General features: G+C 41.1%; 1 protein-coding gene across 1 annotated transcript in view; it reads left to right on the forward strand.

The window, feature by feature from the left end:
* Window positions 1-15,394, forward strand: part of aatkb (apoptosis-associated tyrosine kinase b) — a 55,929-nt gene extending 40,535 nt beyond the window's left edge. Inside the window, 12 exon segments of the mRNA XM_054599499.1 lie at window positions 2,447-2,526; window positions 3,249-3,367; window positions 3,784-3,871; window positions 4,783-4,916; window positions 5,414-5,498; window positions 5,821-5,942; window positions 6,604-6,753; window positions 7,190-9,254; window positions 9,257-10,741; window positions 11,341-11,470; window positions 11,670-11,876; window positions 13,091-15,394. Of these exon segments, the coding sequence (XP_054455474.1) occupies window positions 2,447-2,526; window positions 3,249-3,367; window positions 3,784-3,871; window positions 4,783-4,916; window positions 5,414-5,498; window positions 5,821-5,942; window positions 6,604-6,753; window positions 7,190-9,254; window positions 9,257-10,741; window positions 11,341-11,470; window positions 11,670-11,876; window positions 13,091-13,119 (4,694 nt within the window). The 3' untranslated portion in view covers window positions 13,120-15,394.
* Window positions 15,395-18,752: the final 3,358 nt, after the last annotated feature.

Genomic DNA, 18,752 nt, shown 5'->3' on the forward strand with positions numbered 1-18,752 from the left:
GGGATACTAAGGCTCCGGCAGTTGTCAGCAGGAATTAGCTAGCTGGCTAATCATTTGAGCGTAGATTTCTTTAGGTAGTAGCTCATATATATTTTGAAAATGCCCTATATTACAATGTTATGAAATTGAATTACTTGTTTGCTGATCCAAAGACTTTTCTGTCTGCCAAATTTCATTGAAGTTCTTTTTAGACATTCTGTTAAGAAACAGAAGATTTGGCAAAGATAACAAATATTTTAATACAGTCTTTGAGAATTTAGTTTCTTCTCCCAACATGTGTCATCTCCCCCTCATTGTTCCATTAGTTATTATGCATATTTGTGGTTAACATGATGGCGTTGGTGGGACCCATTGCTTGCCGCTGTTATCGTAGAAGTCGGTTCGTTCCTACGTGTCACGGAGCAGGTGGATAATAGCCCCAGTGTGTCCGCACTAACTGGTCCTAACTGGTGCCATGCTGCCCCAAGCAGCCAGACAATGGTGGTTATTCTGCTTCGGGCCGGAGGGAGCGTGAGTGGGTGAAAGGAATGACCAGTCGGGGGGGAAAGAGACAGGGGTGTCCAATATGGCCTCCACACAGTGACTGGACTGTGTGGCAGTCTGGAGGGGGGGACGACAGCACCACAAAGACCCGTCTGTCTTCTTCTACACCCAGAGACTGAGGGTCATCGTGGGAGACACTGGGAGAAAGAAAGGGATGGGTGGTGAGGGGTGAGAGATGGAGGGGATGTTGTCATCTGTCCCGTTTCATTTGACTGAGCCGGGATGGAGACGGTCGGGTGGAGTTCAGCAGGCGGGAAAAGACTCGGGTCATCGGGGGATTCTGACAGAGATGCATCAGGGAGTTTGAGGACAGTCGGACGGATCAGTGCCACAGTTCTCTGAGTTTAGAATTAGACCCAAGAGTCGAGTTACATGATTTACTCCAGGACAATGGGCAACGTTCACTGGCATCTACGGATATTTCATTTTAGAGAGGGTTAATAAGAATCGATTGGACAGACGATGGACTCTACAGGGGCCCATTAAGAACCTGGATACGGTGCGTTCTGTCACTGTGCTATATGTATTTTCACCTCCATATAAGTAATATGTACATATATTCTTTTTAGGTTTTTTGGACATGATTGTGCCTGTGTGTATGATCTCTTCACCTCTTTATGTGATAAAGTAGTTTGTACCAACATCATATTGGAAATGAGCAAATTCAACTAATCTTTTATCAATAACCTAATAGATACAGCCTTTAATTTCTTCCATTTCATGTCAAGACAACTCTATATTTCTAGGTAAATCAGATTGATTTCAGAACCTTCTGAATAGTCTATTTTCTTACGTATGTGTTTATTGTGAGTTGAAGTGATGAGTTGAACAATGAAAGTTAAATAGTTGTCTATGTTAGCATGTTAGCATACTGCTGCATTGTATATAGTGTGTTGGAAAACCTTTAAGCCTTTTTTTCTAGTTTGAAGAAATGCAGATACAACGTTTCATATGTCTTTTTATTTGTGTTCACCTGTTAATGGTTAGAAATGTAACTTTTAGTAACTGCAACCATTGTTCATAATGAAAAATTAGGCTTGTCATTCCTAGAACCTGGACCCTTTTTGGTGAAAGTAGATTTTCTTTACCCTTATCTTGGAGTGAGCTACAGAGACATTTTAAAAGCATGCAATATTATAAAAACAGGATAAAGGAGGGTTTAAACACTGAATGGAAATTATTTGATTGATTTAATTTGCTGGTTTGTTTTAGGTCTCTTTTACATGAATTTTATTTACAATTTTATGCTATTTTTAACTTTTAACTTTTTTGTTTTTTAATTCTGTTATGTGTTTTTATGTGGTGCAACTTTTCGTCAAGCACCCTCTTTGTGAAAGAGAATCAATATCTTGATGGGATTACCCTGGCTAAATAAAGGTTGCATGAATGAATAAATAAATGAATAGATTTAATGGTTGCATCATCTTACATGAAAATATTGCTGCCTGTTCTAAGCAGCCATATTGTTTCAATCCATTTACTAATGGTATGAAAATCAATAAGCATTGCTAATAACTTGGGCTTCCTTGAGTAGTTTCATCCATCATAGTGAACATCAATCCTGCATTATCTGTCAGTTTTATATTATTGTTGTGTGGTAATGCAACTTAAATGTGGAATTATTTGAAAAGACTGCATGGCATTTGATCGTTACGATGATGTAACTTTGATAAAAAAGACAATGAATGAAGACTTGATGGCCAGTCTTCAAGTTTAGAGAGTCTGCTTATAGATTTTTATATCATATGGAAAGTAATGGGAGCCAATGGCTGCCTGGAATGGAGGGACAAATACATTGATATTTCTGAAACACATTAACCTGGTATGTGAACGAGTTAAATGTCCACTGGTGGAGGATTCAAACTGTAACACATTTTCCTCTCTTCTCCTTCTTCTCCTCCAGTCCAACTCCTGAAATCCACGGATCTCAGCCGCCACAGTCTGCTCTACCTGAAAGAGATCGGGAATGGCTGGTTTGGGAAGGTAAGCCCACTTCTGACGCCTCAATCTTCATAACCTCCCGCTGCTGGATCTGACAGCCGCTCCTGCTGTCCCTGCAGTTACCTGCCAGGTAGATGAAACGCAGCCCCAGAGAGCCTCACATCACGGCTGTTAGTCTTTGCTGTGATCCCAGCCGTGGTTAGAAAAGAAGTCAGTTTAAAAATGGCCGACACGCTGAGTTTACCTGTAACGTCTGAGTGTGTTATGCCAACCTGATCCCGGCGCCTTTGATGTCAGCTTGTCCCAGAAGTGCTAGACTTAAAGGACACATTTAAAGCTGGTAAAATGTTAAAAGTAACAACACTGCAGGCTGATCCATGTGCTGTGGCATCGTGTTTCTACAACCAGATAACATGTTGTTGTCGTTCTCTCTTGTTCTCTCCCCATCTCTGTCTCTTTGTCTGTTTCTCCTCCTCTACCAACTCAAACTGTTCACTCATGAATATCCATGCGTCCTCTCCATCCTTGTGTACCTTCACTGGGTATGTCCATCTGTACGTGCGTTTGTCTGCATTTTTTCTGTCTCTGCACCGTCCTTTTGGATTATCTCCCCTGCACTCCTGCATGACTGCTTCACGTCTTTTTGTTTGTCTTCGTGTAACGGTCACTCCCACTCCATGCTCCAATGGGTTTGTTTGTGTTTACATGTCTGTCCATCTGTCTTCCCCGTGCGTATATATGTCTCTTTCTTAACTGTTTTTCAGGTTCTGCTCGGGGAGGTGAACACAGGCCTGAACACCACCCAGGTGGTGGTCAAGGAGCTCAAAGCCAGCAGCAGCGTGCAGGACCAGATGCACTTCCTTGAGGAAGCGCAGCCTTTCCGGTATTTATTTACTCCTCTCACCTGTTACATGTCCTTCTGGTTGGATTTCTGTTCTTCTTTCTGTCTGTCTCTTTCTGTCAGTGGTGGTAAAGTAACTCATACATACGTTTACTGTCAATTTTCAGGCGGTGGAACTGTGCTTGAGTATTACAGTTTTGATTTTTTTTTTACTTTTTCTCCGCTACAATTCAGAGGGGATGTTTTTAATATTATTATTATAATCATTTTTTTGTATTTCACTACATTATTGGATGGCTAGAATTACTGGCTACTTTGCAGATTTCTATTTTACATTTAGCCAAGGGTCAATTCTTTTTGTTCTCCAAATTTGGTTTATTATAACAACATAATTTGTAGTATATTTATATATCTTTCCACCTTAAGCAGTGATCTCATGCTCTTCCTCTGCTCTTCAGGGCCCTCCAGCATCCCGCTCTGCTGCACTGTTTGGCCCAATGCACCGAGATCACTCCCTACCTGCTGGTGATGGAATTCTGTCCACTGGTGAGTTTTCCAAACCCACAGGTCAGGTTACAGTAAAATAAATTAATAAATATAAATTAACATCTGAAGTCAAATCAAATCAGGTGCCAAGCAGAGTGGAGCTCTGCCAAGACCCTGCTGTGTCCTGCGTGGTCATTTAATTTAAGGATTTTAGTATTTTTAATTCAAATTCAAATTCCTTTGCAGCTAAGTGTTGTTTTTTTATATTGAGCCATATCACATTTGGTGTGTAAAGTCTATTGAAATAATCTACAGTGTGATTTGCGTAATGTATGTACTTTGCTTTTAATTTAAAGTCTCCAATATATCCTGTAACAGTTCAGTACATTAAATGGATTGAAAACTTCTCATGATATGTAGTTTAGATGATTTTTTGTTAATTACCGTTTGCATAAAGAAAATTCTTGGCAGCTGATGTAAATATTTGGCACACTACACTTGAGGTGATACTTAAGTAAACTGGCTTCCTTCCACTTTAGATCTATCAATTTTTAATTAACTCCACAGTGTAAGTGGTGTAAATTGGTGATAGCTGATGAAATATATCATTCCCAATAAAATCTTTTAAACCAAATATTTGGTGACAGAAAATGTTTAGTTTTACCTGAGGAGGAAAGTCTCTCAGAGCAAGCTAATAATTTAGTAAGGAGACGAAGGCAGTCAAGGAGACAATTTTAGTCGGAAAACAACCATAATTCCCTCAGATGTCTGTTCATCCCAAACATTTCAATACATTTAAACTGAGGACACTAATTGAATTGGTTCATTGGGTGCTTCCCAGGATTCCAGATTCGTATACAAACATGGGAGGGGTGACTCTTGGCCTCATTAAGCACAGCACAAAGACAACACTGCCCTCCAGTGGTCAGAGGCTGTAACACGGAGATGTTTATTTTATCTACTGTGTCCAGGGGGATGTGAAGGGTTACCTCCGAAGCTGCAGGTCCTCAGAAACCATGACCCCAGAGCCTCTGATTCTTCAACGGATGGCCTGTGACATCGCCTCGGGACTCTTGCACATGCACAAACACAACTTCACGCACAGGTAGCCAGCTTTTCCTGCTATTATATATATCACATTCGTATGTCAATATAATCAAACCAGGTCCCAGCCAGTGTCTTGTTATGATCAGTAAAATCTGCTTTTTGCTTCTCGGTTGCTTCCTGGAACAATATCCTGGTGCTGCCTGAGTGCTCCTTACAGACTCCAGCATCAGTGATTTTGTTGCAGGCGGTGACCCTCATCTCCACAGCTACTCAAGCCTCCAGCCCGTCTGCATTTCGGCACTGTTTTCAGAGACAGTGTCGGTTGATGTTTGTTTTCAAAGATAGCAATGTTGAACTAGGATAATTTTGAAGGATGAATTATTATTTCTCCTAGCTATCAGTCAGTGTTTTACATAGAGGACTTCTACAGTAAATATGCTTGTGCCTCAAGAAACATGTTTGTCCTGCAATGTTCTTGTCTTGTTTTGTATGTTTATCAATAATAAAGATTTTTCAAAGCTGATTACCTCCTCCTCCTCCCCCCTTTGCAACCAGTGATCTGGCTTTGAGGAACTGCTTGTTGACTGCTGATGTCTCAGTGAAGATTGGAGATTATGGCCTGGCCCAGAGCAAATACAAGGTCTGTTAATCAGAAAAAAAACATACACTTACTAAGATATTTATAAGAAGTTATTTTATTATTATTATTATTGGAGTATTTGGGAAAAAAATTGATTACATAAAGAGTGAACATGGTAGAGTTTGTAGTTTGTAGACATAGTCAAGCAAGTAATAACCACTAAGGGCAGATGGGCAAACACTGAGGGCATGAATGATTCATACAAAAGCAAGCTAAACTAGTCTTAAATGAGTTAAGAATTTGAAAAAGTATTGTTCAAGTGGGTGAATAAAAATAAATTAAAAAGTGTGATTCTCTTCTGTCCCTTTGTTCCTCCCGTCAGGATGATTACTACATGACATCAGATCAGATGTGCGTGCCGCTGCGCTGGATCGCTCCAGAGCTGGTGGATGAGGTGCACGGAAACCTGCTGGTGGCTGACCAGACCCAACACAGCAACATGTGGTAGGAACACTCTCTCACACACACACACACACACACACACACACACACACACACACACACACACACACACACACACACACACACACACACACACACGTACACACACACAACCAGATGTATGCACAGTTTGTTATTTGTATCTCTAGGCAAAAATGTAAAAATCTGAGCTAGATTTCATGGCATAAATCATAGTTTTTGGATGCCAGTGCTTAAGGAGATAGATGAATAAACACTTTGTTTGCCAAGCAAGTAATGATAGTTTTTTTGGTCAGAGTGGGAGAGAATGGACCTTTATTATGGTCCATTGCTTTCAGAAATATAACAAATTTAAGCATTTTATTTGTAGAGTTTTTATTATTAATGCTATTGTTGATTATTTATGTTGCAAAAATACAAACTCTGTCACTGAACTCATCGTTTACATTCTTGGGTACTGAGCCAGATTAAGTAAAAAAACCAACAAGACAGAGAAAAATTTAAGACAATAGAAAATCTATACGGCGATAAAGCCCTGACTGTGAGCAAAAACATGAAGGAAGCAAGATAACCAACAATTATTTTGCGAGAGATTCAGCATTTGCATAGGGCTGATGACATTTAATTGTTCTGACTGCTGTTTTATGTTTCATCATCACAATGTCCATGTTATCCTGTGTCTCAGGTCTCTGGGCGTGACGATCTGGGAGCTGTTTGAGATGGGTAACCAGCCCTACAGACACTACTCTGACAGACAAGTACTGACCTACGCTGTGAAGGAGCAGCAGCTGCGACTGCACAAACCGCTGCTCAATGTGCCGCTGGCTGAGAGATGGTGAGACACAAACCGAACCATATTTAGAAACATCTTTAAAATATTGAACAGTTTATTTCAGGAGATGTGCAAACATGGCAAGACACAATACTCAGGGAAACATTATTAAATTCCTTTTCGGGACGAGAGGATTCTCATTTCTTGCAGATTCCAATTATCTATTAGCCTATTCTTGATTGATTAAATAATTTGTATTCCAGGATGATCATATTACATTTATAGCATCAGAAATAACTTGAGGAATGGCAAGTGTGTATAGATGTTTCCAACTTGACATCCTTAACATTCGAAATGGACCTCTTTGTATTTCCTGTTGCAATTTTTGTTCATGCATCTGCAAGGAAATAAGATTCGACCAAAGTTGTTCCCTAGCAACAGAATGGCAATGAAAAAAGTCTATTTGACCGTCTCTTTTTCTTTTGCTTGGGCTCCTCAGGTATGAGGTGATGCAGTTCTGCTGGCTCCAGCCAGATCAGAGACCCAATGCAGAGGAGGTCCACCTGCTGCTCAGCTACCTGTGTGCCAAGGGGGCCAGCGAGGCCGAAGAGGACTTTGAGAGGCGATGGAACTCCCTGCGTCCCAACACTGTATTCAACAGCCACCGTGGTGCCTCGGCAGTGTCACGAGACCACCCCTCATCAACCTCCTCCTCTTTTCCCCTCCTTGAGCAATTTTCAGCTGGTGATGGCTACCACTCTGAGTCCGGGGATGACATTCTTACGGTCACAGAGACCAGCCACGGCCTGAACTTTGAGTACAAGTGGGAGCAAGCCAGAGCAGACCAGTCGTACAGAGCTCCGGACTCTTCTAGTACCCTGGGTCAGGTCAACCATCATCATCATCATCAGGAAGCGTTTTACCCACCTGGGGGCATCGTGGGAGGGTGCCCCATGGAGAGTTTCAGCCACGGAGTTTCTCCTTCTTACTACCAATCAAAACATCTACATGTTCCAGGCATACTTCCTGTCCTCAGTGCCCACAGCCCCTCAGTAAGCAGTGAATACTACATCCGCATCGAGGAACCAGTAGACTGTAACATTGATCTGGACTACACCATGTGCTCCTATAGCCCAGACTACCAAGGCAGCAGCGGGAGCTTTCTGACCGGGAGCGCCGACTCAGGCGAGTGCTTGGCCTGCCCGTCACAGACCAAGAACATGGGTCCCTATTGGTCAGCTGACATCCATAAGTCAGACATGTACGACTCGAACGACTCAAGTCCTGCTATCTCCCTGACAATGGAGCCTCTTTTAGGGCAAGTGTTGGACGATAGCCCTCTACGACCCTGGGAGTCAAGTCATTATGTGTCCTATAAAGACAGAGACGGGGGTTACTACTATGAGCACTCGCCCCGTTTGGGAATAGATCGCTATCTGATTGGACGTGGGTCCTCCAGAGAGCGTCATCAGGAGAGCTGGGGGTCAAGGAGCCTTCGTCAGGCCTTGGGTGAGTTGGAGAACCCTCTGGGTATATCCCCCGCCGTGGGCAGTACACCACAACAGGCCTACAGAGACCCATACCTGGACACAAGTCAGACCTCTATCATAGGGAAGAATGTGACGGGGGGCTACTACGACATGATGGGCTCCCTGAGGAAGACTATGCCCAGCCACACCAGGCATAACAGCCACTCAGTCAGTATTAACATGGAGACGGAGGGGGCGCTCTTCATCGGCCACAGAGACAGCGATACAGAGGAGGAAGAAGAAGAGGACATCTTTGTTGAGAGACACACCTGCAACACTTGGCCTTCAAAACACCGCCACAGCAGCGTGGGTCACCACAGACGCGCTAGCCACAGCTGCAGACAGGACGCTTACGTGGATTTCCACTACACCATGCCAAGTACAGACATTGAAGACTCCTGGCCGGAGGAGCATAGCCTGGCCTTCCACTCTCTTCCCAAACCCATTGACTATCTCGAGCCCCACCAGGTCAAAGACAACAGTGCCTGTATAAGTCTGAGTAAACATCATGCAATGGTGCCCTCAGACAACTGCAACGCCTACATCTACCTGTGCCATGAGGGCGAGACTCTGGTGCCGGCATCTGGAGATTGCTGCCACTCGCACTTTGTTGACCCGCTCACAGGCTTGCTAGTCAGAAACAACAGCCACAGTCACAGCTACAGTCACAGCAGCTACATCAGCGATAAGGCCATTGAAACCCCAAGCAATGAGGAGACGATCAATCTATCACCAGCTCCAGGGGGTCCCATTGTGGCCAAGCCTTCTTTGATAAAGACCGAGGACAGTAGAGAACAGTATGTTGACCTTACAATGGATGACGGGCTCTTCAAAGAGAAGAGGGAGGATGTAATCAAAGAAAATCCAATCATGCAAAAGCCGGCAGAGCCTAAAATAGAAGAGGTGACCCTGACAATGACGGTAACCACTCCGCCTCCTGCAGACAACATGCATGTGATGGTGGCCCTCACAGATCCGCAGTCTGAGATGAGTCACGCTGGCGACAGCGGCGTGGACCGAGGGGGCGACAGCAGCGGAGCCTCGCCGACATCCTCGACTGCACTGACGACGACGACGACGACGATATCACAGACGACATCACCGACGTCACCTCGGGCATCTTTGCAGACGAGTCCAGCGAGCTGAACGCCTCTCCTGCCATCAAATCGCTGCAGAAGCAGGTAGGAACTCCTGATTCCATGGATTCCATGGATCTGCCATCTGCAGCTGGGTCTTGTGAAGGCTTCAGCCCCGCGTCCTCCCACCCCTCAAGCTCACCTAAAGCTATGGACAGTGGCTACGACACAGAAAATAACGAGAGCCCCGAGTTTGTACCCAAAGAGCCTCATGAACCCCGTGAACAACCTCTGGAAAATCCTACCCTTCATACAAGCCTGGAGGAGGACAAGGAGCTGGAGGAGCAGGAAGTCGAGGGTGAAGTAGAAAGAGAGGTTGAACCATCGTTGGGAGAAGATTTAGCCTTAGGAACCTCACAGACCGACGAGCACAGTCTTCTACCACTGAGCGATAAGACTCCATACAGAGACTCCGCCTACTTTTCAGACTATGAGAATGAAAGGCAGTCTAGGGATGAAGGGGAGGAATTGCCACAGAGAGTGAGAGATGAAGAAATGGTTGAAAAGGAACAACGCATGGGAGAAAGGAAGGGTGAGAAAAGGAAGAATGAGGAGGAGGAGGAGCCAAATGACACAATAGTGAACAAAGACATTAAACTTGACATGAAACACATATCGACAGGAGGAACAGAATCCTCATCTCCCCTAGAGATGGATGCATGTTTGACTGAAGAGTGTGACCAGGATGAGGTACTGGGGCTACATATGGAGCCTTCTGACACCGCTTCAATAGCAGAGGTGGGTCTGGATGAATGGCCTTCTCAGGAGGAGAGCTCGTCCCTAGGAGACTGGGCAGCAGAGGTGGTGGGGGCCATGGAAGAAGCCCTCGGCGCCTTGAATGGAGACTGTACCTCCAACGTCAAGGAGGAGGAGGAGGAGGAGGAGGAGGAAGCAGAAGACTCGGTTAAAGATTTAGAAACACCAGAAGAGCCAGAGATCAAGACGATTCAAAGCAGACCTTCAGGGATATCCGGTGAAATCCTGCACACTTTACCCAAAGATGAGGTGGCCTTGCAGCACACGGCGAGCACCAGGCGGTTCTCTTCGTCCTCTCCTCCACCTCCATCCACCCCTCCACCTCCGCTCCCTGCGACAGACGGCCGAGGGTCTCCAGCTTACGAGGATGACGGCGACTCCGACGATAGTGACGAGTCGGACGAGGAGCTGCGGATCTACAGCGTTCAGGAGCAGAGCGGCGGGGAGGAGAGCGAGGACGAGTGCTTCCCGGTGCCCATCGTGGTGAGTGACAGCAGCGAAAACCACAAACTACGAAGCCTCCTTAAGATGCCGACCCTGCTCACAACAGAGAACCTGGAGGAGGAGCTCGCATGCAAGAAGAAGACGGTGTCTTTTTTTGACGACGTCACCGTCTACCTGTTCGATCAGGTGAGTGTCAGAGAGGGTATATTCAATGGTTTCATTCATTTATTTATGTTTAAAATCTGCATTAATCAGTGTTTCTTTTTTTTTTAACAGTCACTTGAGTAGGGCTGTACCTGAATCCTGATTCGACTATTTGTTCTTTTAATATTTAATGATTCAATTGTTTACCAGAGCACCATGTTTTTATAGCCTTTTAAAATAAGCTACGGCTTGAATTAAGGTCACCTACAGATGATTCAGCTCTCTGCTTTCAGGGAGCAGCCCAACAATTAAGTTAGCATGTGGCTTTATGTAATTATAGTTATAATGCAGCGCTACAGAGCTTTTTAGAACAAAAAATTATAATAAACCCACTCTGGATTTGATCACAGAGAAGCTGAAAGCCTGGGTATTTTTCTCAGTACTTAGTGGTGTGGTGCAAAAACAAGATAAAAAAGAGAGTGAAAATGTATATGATAGGAAGTAGGAAATAGGAAGTTTGCTAATACGTTAGCTCTAACAATCTTAAAAGCCAGGGAACTTGAAGTCGCTGTGTATCTGTCAGCTTGCTTAGATCTGAAGTCTATCTAACAGTTTCTTCTCCTTAACTTCACTGCCACCAGGAAAGCCCAACTAAAGAGCTGGTGGAGCACGGCTTCCCTCTCGGAGCGGAGGGTCAGAGTTCACGGAGCAAATCCCAGGAGAGGCTCAATGCCTCAGATGATTCTTCAGATGGGAACGTCTCTGAGGAGAGTAAGTATGAGAATGCCTTCCTTAATTAAGATATGATGTTGATGTGAATACAGGTTGAGGTGATCAATCTGCTTGTTTCAGCATCAAGAAAAGTAATTTACTTAAAAAATATAAATTCCTAAATATAAGATAAGAAAAATCTTTATTTATATATATATATAAATAAACACCGTAATATCATATTATGGTCTGCTCTCAGGTGCAGGATATGAGTGGGAGGACGACTTCCCCCTTCTCCCTCTGCAAACCTCCTCTGTGGCGTCTGACTCTCCTCCCCCCCGATCCGTCCCCAAAGCTCCGGACCCAAAACCAGCCGTACAGTTCTCCCGCTTCACGGTCTCCCCCTCCAACGTGTCCCGTTTCTCCATCACTCACATCTCCGACTCTGACATGGACTCCGTGGGAGGTGGGTCACCTCAGTTTTTCCTCATTAGAGGAAAGATAATGATATTTTTGATTAGGGATGAGATTTTACTGATTGTATTTGAGGCAGATTGAATTTCTGATCAAACTGAAAATGGTTTATAGATCAAACTTGAGGAGAAACTTGTGACTGAATGATCAATGGCACTAAAACATAGCAACAAAGGTTAAGGCTAAGGCCTTTACACATCAAAGCTAAAAGAGTTCTTCAACTGATTATGTCTTTCCGTTCATGTGTCTGATAGATTTGATTGTCTAAATAAATTACTATTAAAGAATGTGAGCTCAAAACATAACAAATATCCATCTGGCCATAATCCAGAGAAGCTCATTCTGGCCTTCTGAAACACATTTTAAAGTTGTATTAGCTTCTTACTTAAATTAGATTAAATGCAACTACCATGTTAGTCAGCAGAATTCACCTGAAGGCGCAGTGAAACAAAACTCTGGATTATCTGTAGACATGTGAAAATGTTTTAATGAAAATGATTATAATAGTTGGGGCTAATTGTTTTAAAAATACTCAGATATCTGAATTTAAACATGGTTCCTCTGAGCGTTAATTCAAGCCTGGACTCTAATCTAAAACTAGACAAAATGTTTCAGCTAATATGGTTAGTAAAAAACTTCTTTAATTTTGTATTAGACTTAAATCCCAGTCTGGCAAACTAGTCCATTAAAGAAGCAATTGTTGGCTACCTCCTGCTGCCACAGAATGAAATACAGTAAAACTTATGATTAGTTTTGTTCTAGTATCATGCTGATAACAATAACTGATAACTGATGACAATAAAAACATGACAATAAAAACTTGTGCAATACATTACACTGTGCAATAATAGTTAAAATAGTTAAAATAGTTTTTTCTGTCTGTAAATATAATATTTCAGTTATTGTTGTTTTTCTACTGTTTCTTATTGCTTATTTATAATACTTTTCTTCTTTATTTTTTTATTTTTATCTTGTCTTTCTTTTACTATGTCTCTTGTGTGCACTTTACTCTATGCTGCTGTAAGCCTGCAAATTTCCCCGCTGCGGGACTAATAAAGGATTATCTTATCTTATCTTATCTTATAAGATAATACACTTCATTGCCAAATTTTATAGAACTCTGCCAACCTTTTGGAGAAGCCAAATGCTGTAAAGAGTCCTTCATTGTGTTCATTAATCCTCTCTGCCTCGTTCTGTCTTTTGCAGGAAGCAGCGAGGACGGGGACAAAGAATAAGACGACAACTTGGCCTGCTAGCATGACTTCTAATTTATTTTTTAACGTCAGGTTTTAGAAACACAAGACAGTGCCTCTTACCGCCCGTGGACACTTCTGAAAGGTCCGTCTTACTGACCTAAGCTGTTTAGAATACTGAAAAGAGAATGGTTAATATATACAATTTACAGAATATTAATATATACTGTATGTATGATGTAAAGAATCTATGAAAGCAGGGGAAACTTTGAATTGTGCATATTTTTCAGATCAAAGAGACACAATGGAAGGACAGACCTTTTGGAAAGCATCACATATTCCACCTCTTTCACTTCTTAATTTATGATGGGAAGCTTTCATGAGAGAGTTGAACCACCTGGACTAATTGTAGGAGACTGCACAGCTCCACAGACTTTGTACTTTTTAGGAGACTGCTTTACTTGTCTTAATAAATATCCACAAAAATCCTTGAGGTATCAAAAGTAATATATTGTTAATATTTGGCTTCATTCAGAGACAGACGTCAAGCAAGGTGGAAGCAAAGGGAATTTCAATGGGTCATGTTTGGTTACAGAATGTTTTTTTTTGGAAACAGCTGATCGAACCTGGACAATGTGATATTTTGTGACTCTTTTCTTTTGTATCAGGACCACTACTGTACTGTTTTACATAAATATGTGGCTCATTCTCTCTACCAAATTGAGTGCCAGCACCGCCATCACAACCAATCCCTCTTTGTTGTTAACATCAGGCACAACATTGTCACTATAGCGGCAGGAAGTCCTTTCAGATTTAAATCTTATTAAAGGTTTAACAGGTTTTTCAAATGAAGCAATGCATGGTTTCCAGTATCTATAAAGCAGTATTTATAGGAATGAATTGCTTAAAGACAAAAAGGGGACAGTTTTTAGTTGTGTTTTTGGAGAAGAGACAGGCACACATGGTCAGGGAAATCCATTTCCATGTTTCCTCTTTCTGCCAGAAGTAACTGGCAGCAAGAGGAGACATTCATGATTTGGACTGCGACATAAAAACACTAGTTCTCTAATAATGACATGGGCCAATACGGATGGGCAATATGAATAATAGTGGTATACATTATTATTTAATAATATGTCTACTTTTGAGTTAAACACCTGGCTATTCAAGGTCGTTACCTTAATGCAAATATCAAGTAAATCTAATATAACCTAAATTAGTATTACTTATTCATTTGCAACAATATTCACAAAGGCCTAATACTACCAGAGATATCAAAGAGATAGACACCCTGGTATAAGCCAGTATATATCAACATGTTGCCCAACCTTATAGGCCAATGTTTTAAAATAGAAACCTGTACAAAAGTATTAAAACGGCTGTTAAATTATCTTTTTGCCTGCTCATTATTCTGAACAATAATGCTCATGTAAATCAGCACATTATACATCCAGTATTTGTCAGCTTCTGCTCAGCCGACCATGTAATGTTTGTAAAGAGAAATGAGAACAGCTGCCTGACTTTACTGTAACTGTCACTCTGCTGTATATTGGCTTCACTGAGCTTGTTTGCATCAGTTTTGTACAATGATTCTGGTATTAAGCTGAACTTTTCTGGTATGAAAGAAATAAGTTTCTGTCAGACACGTTATAATTTGGGGTAAAACAAGAAGACAAATCTGAGCATCACATTGAAACGGTACCAGAATGAGATTCAATAGCAATTGAAAGCTGAAATATTTAAAAAAAAAAAACGTGTTAAGTCACATTGCTTCTAAGTGGGACGGATCAATTCAGTGTTGAAAGGCAATCGATGGGTGACGACATGATCATGAACTGTTTCAACGCTTTGCTTTCTGTGTGTGTACATTGAAAGTGAAATGGATCGGGTGGTTGATGAGCTGCTGGTTGCCTCCTTTCAAAACGCCTCATCGACATTTAGGGTCTTCTAAGTTTTTGTTTGCCTTCCAAGGCTTTAATATTCTGTAAGAGTTTAGCATAGAACCATCTAGACAGCTGTCCGTAATATTTTTGTATCTCGACAGGAATACTTTTAAGAGTATTGATGTACTGTACCTGCATAGGAGGGAGGGTTTAATGTCTCATGTTTTATTGTTGCCAAAGAGATGTTGTGTTGTGGTTCAGGGGCAACAGTTGGTGTTTTTTTTACCCCAAAATGGAGACAGACAGGAGGAACATTACAGGAGCTTTGGCCCAGTTAGTAGAAAAAACATGAAGGTGAAGTTTTGGTCCCCCACCACTGACCTGGTCACATCATTACTTTCTGTACCTTCTATCAAATATAAATAAAGTCTGTTTTACACATCTTAAGATATCTGTTGACTGTTTGTTAGTTATCTTTTAACAAAGATCAGTTTGTGTTCACACAAGGAGAGAACATAATTCACACTGGCATCATTGTTTAATATGGTTTAAGTTTGTCTCAATTTATTTACACATGGAGAGTTAAAGAAAATCAATCACAGACACAAAATGATAGAATAAATGTCTGTGTAAAAAAATCAGATGCGAGTTGACAAATAAATCAACGCAAGAATTTATGACTTACATACAGTTCACACAAGAAATACAGCACAATGTGAGCAATTAATTGATTCTTTATTCTCAAAATTAAATTGAAAAACAGACACTGTGTTTCCCATTAAATCACATGATACATGTTTGACTGTCAGTCATATCTATCATATCATATATATATATATTTTAGCTGCTGATATTTTTAACCACACCCAGGCTGAAAATTCTGTTTACACCACCATCTAGTGTTCTCTACATGCTTTGTTGTATCTTCACAGTTCAGCGCTTCACAATGTACAATTCTATATATATATAATTACGACCTGTATCAGTGTAATTCTGATTTCTCATCTCACTATTTAAGTTATCTTAAACATGAAAGAAGGGGTTATGCAATCACAACATTTTTCTCTTGCTGATTATATCATTACATTTCTCTGTTTAAAATGTTGCTTTAAGAAGATCTTACAAACTGCTTGTACACAATATTAATCAAAAATCAAAGTGTAATCTGAGAACCAGTACAGTACATTAATACTGTAGGTACAAACACCTGTAGTGCTGCTTATGGCTATTATTAAAGAATATAGGATATCCTGTGAGTATACAATTAGTTGAACATACAGTACTATGAGTAGTGTGCTTATCACTCAGCACAATTTATTACACAGATACTTCAGATTTTTCTGGCTAGTCTATTTTCTCTGATGTGTTTCAGTACATTTGTTTCAATCCATCATCTGCTGAAACATCTGACTTGTCGTACTGTAGATTCTCCATCTCGGTCCAGACTGTGAGGAGGCAGTATTAACAGGTGAGGCTAAAAGGTGAAACACCTGACGAGATGTGTAGCTCACCAACATTAAAGCCCTTTTGTTGACAAGGCAGGGGAAAGAAGCTGTTTTTTTAAAAGCACAGAGATGTCGTTGGGCGACGTCTAGGACCAGCTGCAGATCCAGTGATTCTAGAGTCATCAAAAGTCATAGTGTAGTATGTCCAAAAAAAGTAAAAAAAAAAGTCATAGTGTAGTATGTCCAAAAAAAGTAAAGAAAAAGTCAGTGTAGTATGTCCAAAAAAAGTAAAACAAAAGTCATAGTGTAGTATGTCCAAAAAAGTCATAAAAAAGTCATAGTATAGTATGTCCAAAAAGTCATAAAAAAGTCATAGTATAGTATGTTGAAAAAAAGTTAAACAGAAGTCATAGTATAGCATGTCGAAAAAAGTTTAAAAAAAAAGTTATAGTATGTCGAAAAACATATCAATGTGCTTTCCATGCTAGAAGATCAAATCAAAATCAATTCTAGCTGTTATTTACATTATATTATGTCTCAACTATTACAAAGATTACTGTAAGTGTGAATTGTTGTGGTGACCTTCATTTGCTGGTCATAATAATTCAAAATATATAATAGGACTATTGTAATACTGTGGTTGAATCAGAGCTTTACAGCTGAGGAGAGAGGATACAATTATGCACAAGAGATCCAGCTGGTTTGAACTGAGGGAGAGCTCAGTACTCCCCCGAGGGAGTCGAGGCCTTTTCCAGGGAGTCATAGTGAGCTTCATCAGGCAGGTCTTCCTCGACTTCCTCCTCCTCCTCTTCATCGTCAGAAAGGGGCGGTTTGGCTGGGGCCCCCACGGCCGGCTTGATGGGTGGATCACTGCTGGGAGAGAAAAAGACAACACAGTGAAAAAACTAATATTGCATAATTCAAATGACATAAAAAGGTCAAAGAGAGCACAGGATGAAACCACCCTTTTTTAGTAACAATGCAATGCAATACAAAAGTAGTGAATTAAAACAAATTATAAGGTCTCACAAGTCATGCAAAAAAAGAAATAAGGGGAAAGTTGAGCATGATGCTGAAACATGCAAATGTTTTTTAAAAGTACATTATACCCGACAGGTCAGATAACATCACACACACAAACATAAAAGTGATGGAAACAACCCAAAAGCAGCCGAACGTCACCAAAAGCCGATATGACAGTGAAGCAGCAAAAAATTTATAAAAAAGAAAATGGTTGCATGAAGATCGTGAGGACCCAAGGTCAGTCACTTACGATGGGTTTTTGGTCACTCAAAAGCGGGCGTAATCGGGCCCGGTACTGAAAGGTAGAGACAGTCCTCACGTGTCAACATTTAAGATCTTCTCAAATACCAAGTGACATGTTATATTCTTACGTCATACAGGGAAATGTATAATTACTATAAACAGTGTGTTCTCACATGGCTTTACAGTGTGCATAATAAGTTACTATAAACACAAGTTGTGATCAATATTAAAGTAGCACTTTTTAATATTTATGATGTGATGAATGAGACCATGACGGAGACAACTGGAAGCTTTAAAATGTCTCCAGTCTGAGGCAGGATGTTCGTCCTCTGTCCACTTTCCTATCTGTTAAGGCAAACTTTGTGACCACAGGTGTTGAGTACATTTATTGAAGTACTGGAATCAAGTACAAATTCGAGGTGTTGGGGTTTTATTTTCCCAACACCTAGTTGTAGTAGTATTTTCTCATTTATATTTGGACTGTTTTACCCAAAAAGTTCCAAAAGAGAGCAACTGTCTGACATATTTAACGATTTACAGGTCAACAAACAAGCTTTTTCAAATGAAGTCTAAATGCAGGATATTTACTGGTTTATGACATTTTAATGCCATACTATATTATTTCTTAGGCTGCCAGTCAAACTCAATGATGGTCTAGCTTGTTTATGGTGATTCTACTGATGTATCTAAAATGACATAATTTATCAATGTTAAAGTGCTAGACAAAGACATTTATAGAAACCCAAACAAGTCACAGCTCTGCATACTACAGCTCTGCAAATTTCCCTGCTGCGGGACTAATAAAGGATTATCTTACTACTTACAAGTGTAAACATGTAAATTATGACTCAAATATATTGAATTCAGAACAAAGGAAACAAAATCATACAGGCAGGCATAAAAAACCACAACACAATAAACAAAACAATGACAGACACTGGCACTTTAAAATGAATATGCTGTGATTACTCACACTCTCACACTCACACACACACTTGAGTTGAAGGAAGTACCTTTGCTAGCAGCAGGGAGAGCAGGCCAGTGGGTGTTTGGCATTGGCAGGTCAGGGCGGGTAGTATGC

This window comes from Anoplopoma fimbria, chromosome 5 (assembly GCF_027596085.1).
Source record: "Anoplopoma fimbria isolate UVic2021 breed Golden Eagle Sablefish chromosome 5, Afim_UVic_2022, whole genome shotgun sequence".
Lineage (NCBI taxonomy): Eukaryota > Metazoa > Chordata > Actinopteri > Perciformes > Anoplopomatidae > Anoplopoma > Anoplopoma fimbria.